Here is a 12,707-nt window from a genome sequence, read left to right on the forward strand (position 1 = left end):
CTTCCTTTCCTACACCTATTAATTTCCCTCTCCACTTCTTACACTCTCATACATTATATATAACTGACAATATTTGACACTGCTGTAACAACTACACTTGGCACTTTTATAGTGCGTGACCCAATGCACATTGACTCCAGGGGCACTGGATAGATCCACAAAGCCTTCTACCCAAAGAAATCAATGTGCTTTGGAAACAAATCATTTAACCTCATTGCACCCCTTGGCACCATCATCCCCATTTTACAGATTAAGAAATTGAGGCCTGGAGAGATTAAGGGGCTGATTTTGAGAAGCAGTCTCCATTTTGGTGGGTACAATTTTGAACCTGCAAATTGTGGATTCCAAAGCTACCAAGCACACAGTAAATTACCTGACTGCACCTGCACACAGGGATTTAATTTTACTGTAGTTGCAAAATTGCACCCTCTAAAATGGAGAGCGGTTGAAGTACGTCAGGCATGTCCTAAGTGACCCACTTAAAGTCAGACAATGACTGCAGACAGCTCCAGGTCTCCTGACTCCCACTCACCTTAATCTCACAATCACCCACCCAGTCCTGCAACTACAGTATCAGTTCAGTACAGCATTAGTGATTACCTTGCATGACAAAGGATATGCACACTCTTTCTGTTGTTGGTCATTTTATAACTTTTGCAAATCAATCTAAGGAACTGAGCTAATAACAGAGCTAGGGATAGGTAGCCAGGTACACAGTGACATGGTAGGCACGGATACGAACACGGAGTGAGAAAATACAGATTCATTGTTCCATGCAATATCAATCTTTCAAACAAACAAACAAACAAACCAATACCACCACCAATAAAAGAAGTAGAAAATATTAAAAGAATGCTAAAGTGGACAGCAAATAAAGCCATGACACAAATAGCGCAAACAGTAGGTAAAGAGGCAACAACGAAGTTTAGACTCAAATGTAGAATTTGTAGAAATAGTGTCCACAAAATCACAACCTGATTTTTTTTTATACTTAAATCATCCTTCAGCAACAGGTGCAACCCAAACATTACAGCACTGTGCTAAATAACACCTGCACCACTAAGTGAAATTGACTATAAACAAAAGTGAAATTCTACTTTTACTGCCCAAGCTATCAGAAGTGCATAAAAGTAACCATGCAGCATAAAAGATTAAAAGGGAGTATTTTTAAAATCCTGTCATTTTAACTCTTTAATGTATTATTAACAACACCGGGAGGAATAACTGTTTTGTTAAAAATATTATTTTTAAGCTGCCAGTATCCCTTTACCAAACCCTCTTCCTAAATGAAAACTCTGCTGGCTTTGCTAGAATTGGTCTGGTTTCTTTCATAGCAGAAAGTATGTGGGAATCATCAACCTCCACTTAATAACTGTTAATCATGTAGACTGCATCACCATCTCATCATTTTATTTTGATTAATTAGCTGGAGTATTAAATCTTCCAAAGCTTCTCAGATAGAATTTAGAAGCCAACGCTGCATTGTTCCAAACTCAGATTATGTCATAGATTGATCACAAAAATCCCACAACTGGTTTCACTCATTCCTAGCAGCACCAAAGACTCCGTCCAAGTGATAATAGGAGAGCAGAGCAGTCTGCAAGCCAAGCACTTCGCACGGGCTGTACATTGGCCTTTGGGGACTTTCACTTCTGTTAACTGATTCCATAGCTCTTTGGTGCCCTGCACCTCATACTAAACAGTATCTCCAGTATGAGCTGAGACTCATCGAGCGGCTCCAAAAGCAGGATTTTGCCTTTGCTGGCTAGACACAGACAGCAGTGATTTTAGGCTTATGGCTTCAGTGTAGCACTGTCTGGAGACCCAAACCACACCACTTCCTGGCCAAAGCACCATCCTCTATTCGCACGCGCATACTCTCAGACATTAAGGTCTCTAGCTGTCTTCCTTCCTGGGCTCTCTGTCTGCCTGGGGCTCACAAGAGCTGTGTGGAGGCACCTGGGAAATTTGCTCAAGGAGTGCCCATGCCCGGAGGGACCCTGTCATAGATGGAGGGGATCATCATGTGTCATTTCTCATTGGCCCGCTCTACTCGCACCGTCTCTGGACACAGCTCCTACCATTCACGGTGGCAGGGCTTGGGGAACAAGAAGTGCTTCTGCTTGGGACAGGTTAGGCTGAAACTGTTTTAGGATTGTGGGTAAGTGCATGGCCAGGGCTCACAGGGCTGTATGGGGTGGGAGATGTAGCACTGACAATATTTAACAAGCGGGAAACCGAGGCACAGAAGAGCAATGACTCAGTGCCACAAAGCAAGTCACTGGCAGAGGCTGGAAAGGGAAGTCGGGTCTCCTAACTCTATCCATTGAGCTACGCTGCCTCTGCTCATCTCTGTTTGCTGCTCTGCAACATGCTGAGGTGAAGGTAGAAAGCAAACCCGTGAATGCCTGAGACAATGAATAACCCAGCAAACGATCATATCAGCTCCTTGGCTGTCAGGAGCCAAGTGCTACTTAGAGGGACCTGGATCGGAGCTGAGCCTCGCTCCCTGCTTGCATTGTATTCCTTTCCTTCGCCAAAATGTGCTTCCTGAGACTTGGGCAGAGCTCACCACCGCTGACCCTCACCTTCCTCTGTTTAGCCTGGAGCGCAGGCTTGCCACGAGCCCTGAGATTGCACCTTGGGGCAGACACCGTCCTCTGCTGCGTGCACATTGCCAGGGTCAGGCCTGCCTGTCAGTGGCTTCCTGAAAACGAAAGCCAAGTAGGGCCACACCTGGCTGTGTCCCCCGGGAGCTCTGGCTGGAGTGCTCGCACTTTAGGAGGCTAAAGTGTGTGTGTGTGTTTAGAACTGATTTGATACCAACGCAGGGCTTTATTCAATCCTCAGACACGCAAAACTTGGGCTAAACCCTGCTGTCCCATGCACAGCCATAAATCTGAAGTTACTGACAGCAGAACAGAGGTCAGACAGTGCTTTGTCTGAGTGAGCACTCAACGGAGCTGTTAAATGGTAGCTCCTGTTTGCACAGAGGAAAAAAAGCTACACTACTGATAAATAGATGAATCAGCCTCATGGCCATCAGAGCAGCCATAAATTCTGCTTTCAAAAATTAAGGGTGGCAATGCTTTAAAATCCCTGATTCACACTGGAGCAAAATCTCAGAAACAATGAGAGTTGGAGCCTTAGCACTTTTATAAATCTCCCTTTCTCCTGTATTGTCATTCACAGTGCCAGAAATGGGCCCCAAATGGGTTTAGCAGAGTACCAGGCATGACCTTACTGCTCGCTGTACTCATTTCCCGCCTCTCAAGGCATCTGTGGGGGCAATTAACTTGAGACCCGCAGCAGTGAGTGGCAGTTGAAGATTGCTGTGGCTAGACGAATGAAAAATTAAACTTCAATCATGTAAGCTGGCCAACCAAGGCAAGAGCACACAAACATGCAGCTTTGGAATTCCTTTGCTGGGGGATGTTCCGCAGACAACTACAGATGTGAAAGGCTCTTTCAAACGTAGGGCTCCAAGCAACACTTCGGAGATACTTAGGGGAGTGGAGCAGTGGAAAAGGAGAAGGGACAGAGGCTCTCGCTCACTTTTATTTCATTAAATGCTCTCTAGTTTCCTCTTAGGGTCAGACCCTCCACAGGGTTCAGCTGGGTGCATCTCCCTTATTCTCTGCTCCAGCCCTAACGCAGGCCTGAGCAGCCATAAACCATGTGAGGAGAGCCCAAGGGCACTATCTACACTCCAGTTGGCCTAGCTCGAGAGAGAGCCGCCCACTGGAGCCAAACTCACTCATGTGTGGGACTGACTTCTGGGGACACAGCCTATGGTTCTTTGCACTGCACTAAGCTGGTCTATGAATTCTTTCCCAGGGAACTGGGAGCATTTGTCTGCATTTTCTCAGCAAACAGCGGTAGTGTGGAAAGGCATGGAGGGGCACCGCCCTGCGTCCACACTGCAAAGTAGTCATGTTAGCAGCCACCAAATTGTGCTAACTCAAGCTCTAGCCTACATCCCTGACAAGCTAACCAACTTGAGATGAAAGGGTCCTTGTGTGTGGACAGGACTCAAGTTAGGGGCAACACCTGAGTTATAATTGTCATGAAGACAAGTGCTGAGTCTGATTTCCCTTTACTAGTAACACTGTTTAGCCTTGGGATTGCCATCCTGGAAAAACTTCACTCAGGTGTCCTAGTGGTGCTTAAAGCAGCCACAAGAGGGAGTCTTCATCTGCTACTGCATTCTGATTTCAAAAACCTTAACGGCTTCTAGACTGTAGGAGCTTACAGTGTTTTGAAAAGAATAAAAAGCTGTGACTAACTATTTTAGATTCCCAATTCCCTCTGCGGCCTTGTGCAAATCAGTTACCTCCTGTGCTTTGCTTCCTTTCCCCTTTCCCCCACCTCCCAGGGGTGCTGGGAGGATGTAGTTAATGTTGCGCAAGCACTCTGAAGGTTAAAAGCTCTGCAAATGCTGATAATTATTAAATATTCCTTTAAACCAAGATGCAAGGCCAGTGCCTTTCACCTGTAGACAGTCGTAAAAATGCACCTCACCTTAATCTGCCAGCTCCTATAGAACGTGTTATACTGGGGGTGAGGTGTGGCGGAGAGAGGAGTGGTAACAGCACCCACCACAATAAGTAACTTATATTCCACTCATGGAGATGGGGCAATAGGTTCAGGTTAGGGCACAGTTGCTCTCTCGTACCTATGCCCCTGCAGCTCAACCAGTGGCCATGTCTCAATCCACACTGCAGTTGGCTGAAGAGGAAGATGTATGAAAGGAGATGGTCTTGACAAATCATGATTTTCCAATATTTCAGACCTGCTCTACCTATCCCCCTTATCTCCTTCGCTCTCGTTTAGGAGAACTAATTTCTTCCTACTCCAGATAATTCCTGCCTTGGTAACAGACATTGACACAGCTAAGGGAGACTATGTTATTTCCAGCACTTGCTCAGACAGGCAGCGTGCCTCCTTCCTAACCACGGCCTTTATAAGTGGAATGAATGATGTTCAGATGCTCACCCTCTTGGTCTGTAACAAATGCCTTCTAGCCCCTCTTCCAGTGTCTCAGGAGACACATTAACAGTATTGCTTCAGACTGATGAAAATCAAGTTGCAGACATTTTGAAGGTATAAAAGCAGAAGGCCTTGAGGAGGATGCTATTTCTAACTACTGTGCTCTTCTCTTAGAAATTGCCCTACAATTTTACTTCTCCTATGCCAAGTTCTGAAAGAGTGCAGCAGCTTCTGCTTAATCCAGCATCTTGTATGGCAAGCAACCATGACACTGGCTTGCAAATTTCTGACACTGATTGTTAATTTCATGCATGTGATGATGATCCCTGGCAAAGCTTACAGCCCACATTATATAACAAATAAGGCTTCTCACATTGTCAACAGCAGAACTCTGTGCTGAATCTGCACAAGTCTGCTATCTGCCAAAGAAATGTCAGGATATATCCCTGGAAGACGGTTTTATGGTCTTAACTCAATCTTGTTATTCACCTGTTCTATATTTTCCAAGAAAACATTACAGCTACAAGATGGTCCTGTGCTCGACTAGAGCAATGCAATTATTGAACAGATGCTACTACAAACAGAACATTAATTCTGCAAGGTGGTGGAAGGGGGCAGGGGGTTCCGAGGAAAAGATACAGCGCCTTTCATTTCTAGCTCCTGCTGCACATCCAGCCCATGTACATAGTGACCAAAGGTGGCTACCACTCATCAACTTATCTGAAATGACTTAATGATCTCAGTCCAGCTCGTGTCAAGGAATCCACATTGTGCATCTCTGCAACAATTAACATCCGTCTTTGCACAAGCAGTCTGGAAGCTCAGGATTAAATCGGCATGGAGACTACACTATTCTCCCACGCCCAGAAAGGAACTCTCAAAGTTCAGGCACAACTACCTCAGCTAATTCCAAACAGAATGATAAAACAAGCTGGGTTTCAAAAGACCCAGTGTCCTAATTATGGAAAACAAATTGTGCTCATCTGCAATTCTGAGTTTTATTGAGGGAATACTATTAGGAAAGGCTGCCTTACTAAAATTCCCCCTCAGATTCTGCAGATTCCTGCAAATTGGCAGTGAAGTACGGTCATGCGGTACTTGGTAGCTTATCAAACTACATCATACACAGGTGTCTCCCTTTGTTGAGCCTTGCCTTTTAAGGTAGAGAGCAAGCTGCATACCAGAGTCAGCCAAAAAAAATTATGGGATATGAATTTATAAAGATACTTTAACAGAAAGGAAATGAAGCATCTTAAATATTCCAGTGAAAGTAAGTCACTCTTCCATCCCAAAATAATGTGTAAATTAAGAATTTTTACTGAATCTGAATACATTTTAAACATTCAAAAGTTATTCAAATCAAATGTAGCAGAAGTTATGCTGTAGTTCCAGCTCATAATACCAAATCAACTTCCATTTATTATATTTTTCCTTTCAGCTCAAAACCTTTGCACCGTAAAAGAGCTGAATTCATTAAGCAAGCCACACAAAAATGGCATGCACGGATCATTTGCACTAAACTATTAAATTGAAAAGGAACACATCTTGTAATTATATTTCCTTTGACTATACGCTAACCTGACCTCATTGTTTTTAACCCGAACAATTCTTGCACACGGTTTCTGAATACCTAGAGTACTGGAGGATGGAGATGGACAAGTTTTAGTCTTTTCATTTAAGAGATGAACCATGGACCTGAAGTTGATCGAACTTGCTAACTGCCGGTTTTAAAATAGGGCCATCTTGAAATTCAGCTCCAAACTGGTCAACAATATAGTTGGCCAAAAGATGATGCTCAATTTTGTCCTAATACTTTTTCTACCACCTTTTCAAAGCAGAATAGTTAAGGAGGCACTGCTCACACCCCAAGGTATACGAAGTCTGGCTAGCCTAGCCACTCCTCTGTCCTCATGGTCTTTTTGAATGATGGGCCAGGAAAGCTCTGCTGAATTCCTGTTGATTTAGTCACTTCATTTCCCTTCTTCTTCCCTTGGATCTTCTAAAAAGGAAGATTGCAGAGATGTTATGGAGGTCACCACATCTAATGGGCTTCAAAAATAGGGTGACGTGTATAATAGGATGAAGACACGTATGGTCTGTTTCCCCTGGGTACCAGTCAACCTACTCAGGTTCATAGGCTGTACTGTACATAAACTGTTTGCAGGCGAAGATCTATAAAAAGTTCCCATAGTTCCATAGATTGTCCTGGTATGAGTCCCCCCTCAAATCACCTAGAGTTCTCACATGTATTGGGATAAGGACACAAGCCTTTTAACAGGACTTTGAAGCAAACTTATGTTTAAACTTGTTGGGTCCCACAGGTGCCAGCTAGCTTTTTGCATTTACCAAGTGCAACTTCATCCAGACCATTCAGAAACTCTGTCCTCTGCATCATGGTCCTCTTGAGCTGGCTCCTGTTGAGGTTTCCAAGCATACTACAGAAATAGTATACCAAGTTCTCCTCTCAGAGTGGGAACAGAAGGCCTAATTCCGCCCTCACGCATGTCACTGTAAATATGGAGTAAACCCATTAAGCGACTGGAGTGATTCCAGGTTTACATAGGTAGAACTGTAATCAGTCACTAAAGATAGGACCAGATTCTGAAGGATACACTCAAAGAATATATATCTCATCGAGGAGAATTAAGGTATTACATACATTAAGCAGCAGAGGAAATCTAGGTTTTTGTTTTGCAGAGGAAGGCTAGTATTAGTCCAGAACTTCATAAAAAAATTTGAAAAAAATCTTTATCCAATTATTCAAGACCTACATTATAAAAATGTAGCCAAAAGGGGCAGTGTCTATTCACATCTGTAGAATGTGCTATTTTCCCCCTTGCAAATAGAAGATAAAAGAAAGCACAAAGGAATCCAATTTGTAAAAGCTATAATCAGTTTGACTTTCCAATACAACATTGATATAAAAACTGGCAGATTCTGAGGCTTGGAAAGAATCCTTACGTAAGTGAATAAACCCATGCTTTACCCACGCTCTCAATGAATAAGGGCAAGATCATAGCCTATCCTGCACAAGGAAGTAGGGGGATGAAAGGTACCTCTTACCCCCTTGCACTGGAGTTCTGTACCATCGCTTTCTGTGGGCCTGGGAAAGCAGGCAATACATTCCTCCCTCCACATGCAGATGGGCAGAAAGGGCAGGAGTGGCCAGTCTTGATTTCACCTCACCAACATATCAGAGCAGCAAGGAGCATGTGCAGCACCTGTACAGACTCACTGCAGCTTAATCCCTCTACAGAGGAGACTGTCACTTCAATTCACAGTTCCCCAATGTCCCTCCCAGTCTGCTCCAGCACCCTACCACCCTAGCCTTTCTATGGGCTAGATTGCAAAATGACCATCTAGCCCTAAATACACAATATGGCCTGAACTATAGTTCTCTGGCTTTGGTACGGAAGTTACTTTGATTTTCCTGACCCTTGTGTTGTCACAGTTACCATGTGTCCTGTCCCTTGGAGGCTGCAAGAGGGAGCAAATAAAGATTTTATTATAAGAGTTGGCTGGTGAAAGGAAATGGAGAGCTTCAGGTGCTGTCACAGTGAGGCTACAGGTAAGTCCTTGAAGTCAGGATCTCTACATAACAAGGACTGTTTTGCTATGACACTTCGCACTGGGACATCTTACATGAGTAGCCACAGGGACAAAAATGCACATCAGAAAATAATTTTTGAAGGTTCAGCTGTATAGCATAGAATTCTCATGTAACAAATACGCTCTCCCCAGTGAAAAAGAGCTGATGAAGGATGGAAACAGATAACAACATACATGAAACATGACCAGTCACTTGTGAATTTAAGTACACACATCTTGATATCTCAAGTAATATTGCATTTCTAGCCAGCAATCTTGGAAGCATGGACTAACTACTTAAAAAAAAAAATTCATGTATCAAATCCCAAATTTGAGGTTGAGTCACCAGTTTTTACCTCTACAGATTAGTCATCTTCATAAGAGGTTAGTCGGAACCACCACACAGACACACGCAGACATCATCAGTAGCCTTGGGAATCTAAATTGGTGACCTGTTTGGCTCCTATCTGGCTTGTTTGAACTGGAACCTCATAAGAAAGGATGTTTGTTGGAAAGAAGATGGATACTTGGAAGCACAAGTATATAAGCCACCAATGCAAATTCTGGAAATCTGAACAGTGAAGAACTGGCTCAATTCATTTTGCATTCTCCCATTTTTTAATATTTAGCAAGAATGTAACAAAAGAACTGGACCATACTTACATACGCTGTTTGGCAAATCTTGGCATAAATCTTATATTCTCGTTGCTGAATGACAGACTTTAGAGACAGAACTGACTGTGTGAAGTGGCTAAAAGAACATTATCTTTTAAGGCCATAAGATTCTAAAAAGCATTTTAAAAGGAAAAACACAATAGGATAGGGGACACTGTTCCTAAGCTCCTGTGATGTATATAGAAAAATCTACCACGCCAGGTGAATTATGGGTTTTTTAATCATTAAGGATTGCATCCAATACACATTGGACAAGATAATTTACATTTGCAAAGAACAGAGCTTACTACAGAGTTGTCGGTCCCATTTTACCAGTTCCAGAAAAAAAGCCTGCTGCCATATTTAGCAGGCTTCAAATCTCCTTCAATGGGCGGATTTGGCTCTGGTCTTGGTCTGGAATGATAGACATTCTCAGGGATAGGTCGGTCTGTCTGCACTTTTGTGACCTAGAAGGAAAAGTAGTACACTGGAATTTTTCTTGTAGTATTTAATTGACAAAACTACATTAAGCCAACGGCTCAGAGGAGAAACAATAAAAGTGGCTTTAATGAGTCATGCAACAGAAAAAGAAATCATCCATTAGTAGAATTAATCAAATGCTTACTAATTCGACACATATTCTTGAAGACTCTGCAAGTTTTTAGTAGAGCACCTTACCGTTTAGTGGGCCAAATGATCATAGTGATAGACTGCCACAGATACATAGGGCACATTAAGAAAAGGACTCAGTCACATTTCTATGATCTAGATTAGGGTAAGAAAAGCAGGAAGCAGTGACATCACAGAGCAGTCAGGGAAGAGTAAGATGAAGCAAAAACACTACAATAATGTGGTTACTTAGGAGAACAACGCATGTGTCAAAGGTTACATTATTATTATTATTATTATTTTTATTATTTTTTAAACTCAATAGTTTAAGCACTTCCTTGAAGGTAACCTTCTAATTTAAAGTCTAGCTCCCATTTACACCCAATACAACCCTCCTGACTTAAGTGGAGCTACATGCATGCGAGATAAGAATTTTGTCTTGTCAACAGAGGGCCAAAACCTCAGCACCTTTGAAAGCTGCTACTTTGCAAATAAAGTAAAAGTATACACAAGTATGCAAAAGTATGCACAAAAAGTTCCTGTTTTAGCTGTTTGAGATTAAGCACCTGAACTGGCTCAAAAAACAAGTATAGAAAAAACTAACAGATGCTGTGTTGCCTAAACTTGTATTTTTGAAGGTAATTCTTAAGGATTATCCACACAACAAATTAATATCAAATGTTTAGTAGAAGTGTCCATTTCAAACCCAGCACATCCTATCCTCCCGCCCAAGGTCAAACATACAAAAGAACCAGCATAAGCAAATCAACGGAACAGTGGTATGTACACTTTAGAGAACCATCCGCAGCCAAACATTTTTCCTGCAGCTATGGTAGCAGGAATTTATTTTGTGTCATTCTGTTTTTAACTTTTAAAAATTTAATTAATTGAAAATTTACTTAGTTCTGCTGTAAGCGTTTTTGTTTTTAAAGCTTACAAGCACTCAAGTATTGTTAGTAACAGATCAAGAACAGAACCTCTCACCAAAGCAAGCACACGCTGTAGGAAAAAAGAGTTCATAATAAAAGATTCTCCATCCCAGAGTGTGCTTAAAGGGCCTCTACAATTCTGCCACAGGCTTCAACAGAAGGTTGAGCGCTCATGAATAACTTGCCACTTCCATTGCAGAAGTGGTAATTTGAGATGTAGCATACGAGGGGAATGTTAATAAAACAGACTGCAGAATCTGGCCATCCAGCTAAGGAAGAGTTGAAAGAGTGTCATGCAGTACACTGGAACATTTTTTCCAATACACTGAACTGACAAATGGAACACTGGTACATGAGAAAGGAAAGCCGAATTCAAGACAATATGAAAGCCACACAGGGACCCAGAAGCAGAAGTGGCCTCCCGGGTCACCCAGTCAAGTTCCTTGCTACACCTATTAAACCAGAAATAAATCCACTGTTATAGTGGAGAAGTTATGAACCCTGAGCTGTATTTATTGCAACACAACATTCACAGAGAGTATCCTAAAATGTTTTACAGAACTAAACATAACAGCTAGTTAAAAACAGTAGATAGAAAGAGATGAGGCATACGCAACAGAAAGATACATTTCAGACTAGATTTGAAATGAGATGAAGGAATACAGGGGGGTTATTCCAGGTGACAAGAGGTGCAGACAAAGTTCTTGTATCAAAAGTGCTGAGACTGTGTTAAAGCAACACACATCATCACTTGGAAATCTAGTCTGTTTAAAAACAGTTAAAAGTAGTTTCAGCTATTATGCGTGAAGAGTGACAAGATGTGAAGCAAACTGGAACAAGTACATAGAATGCTTTCAAAACCTGACAGTACAATTCTGAACTAGTTTCTCAAATAAATGAGATGCAGTAAATGCAATTCAAGACTACAATAAAGGGAACCATATAGGACCTGGTTGGATAAGGTGATGAACCTGTGTCTCTGTGAACATTAGAAAGCCAGCAGCAGCAGCACTCTGCAAATACTGGGGAACAGGGACTTTACGAGGTCAGAGAGAAGGGAGCTGAAATAACCAGTGAGAAAGGTGATGAAGACATGGGGCAGGATTTCCTAATTACCTTAGACAGCTCTCCCAGATCAGGTCTCACCCAGCCCAAGTTCTCCAGCACACAATTATCAAATGCCAGCTGCTGTTTTCGGCAACGACGAAGCTCTTGAAGGTTGGTATAATCAATACAAGTCCAGTATTCAGTAAAAGGTTCTGCACAGTGTGCCTTAATCTTCCTATAAAACAAGGGATTTTAACTGTGTTATTTTGGAAAAGACAAGGCAGCTTATAAGAGCTACATTAGCAAAGATGGCACTCTCCCATTCACTCCAGCCCAAAACACATGAACCAATTTCCAAATGGTTGCCATTCAGTAGTTATTTACAAAGTTTATCTTCCAGATGGTAGTCATAAAATTGTTAAAGTCTGGTAATTTTGAAAGTAAATAGATAAAAGAAAGATTAGTAATAAATAAATAAAATTATGACATATATGCATAGCATTTCACAGACTACTACTCCTCCCTGTCAAGAAGAGCTTACAATCTAAGCATATGAATTTATAATTCCACACTGATCTCGAGAGGTCTGTATTACCCTTTAAATAACTACAGTACAATTATTAATATGATTGTTAAGCTCAGTCAGCTTTCAGACACCATTCATAGATTCATAGACTCTAGGACTGGAAGGGACCTCGAGAGGTCATCGAGTCCAGTCCCCTGCCCTCGTGGCAGGACCAAATACTGTCTAGACCATCCCTGACAGACATTTATCTAACCTACTCTTAAATATCTCCAGAGATGGAGATTCCACAACCTCCCTAGGCAATTTTATATGAAGCAGGCCCCATCCCTCAGCCCATTGGCTGCAGTTCCTGCCAATGTGGCAGC

The 12,707-nt window shown here is 42.2% G+C and overlaps 1 protein-coding gene across 2 annotated transcripts in view; it reads right to left on the reverse strand.

Annotated features, from left to right (window-relative positions):
- Positions 1-6,916: 6,916 nt before the first annotated feature.
- Positions 6,917-12,707, reverse strand: part of NDUFA8 (NADH:ubiquinone oxidoreductase subunit A8) — a 9,732-nt gene continuing 3,941 nt past the window's right edge. Inside the window, exons 3-5 of one of the 2 annotated variants that reach the window (XM_032767697.2) lie at positions 11,886-12,051; positions 9,540-9,698; positions 6,917-6,988 (exon numbers count right to left, since the gene is read on the reverse strand). In XM_032767697.2, the coding sequence (XP_032623588.1) occupies positions 9,561-9,698; positions 11,886-12,051 (304 nt within the window). In that variant the 3' untranslated portion in view covers positions 6,917-6,988; positions 9,540-9,560. Of the gene's footprint in view, positions 6,989-9,454; positions 9,699-11,885; positions 12,052-12,707 lie in introns of those variants that run through there. The other variant, XM_032767695.2, reaches the window with a different exon arrangement.

The sequence above is a fragment of the Chelonoidis abingdonii genome, chromosome 24 (genome assembly GCF_003597395.2).
Source record: "Chelonoidis abingdonii isolate Lonesome George chromosome 24, CheloAbing_2.0, whole genome shotgun sequence".
Lineage (NCBI taxonomy): Eukaryota > Metazoa > Chordata > Testudines > Testudinidae > Chelonoidis > Chelonoidis abingdonii.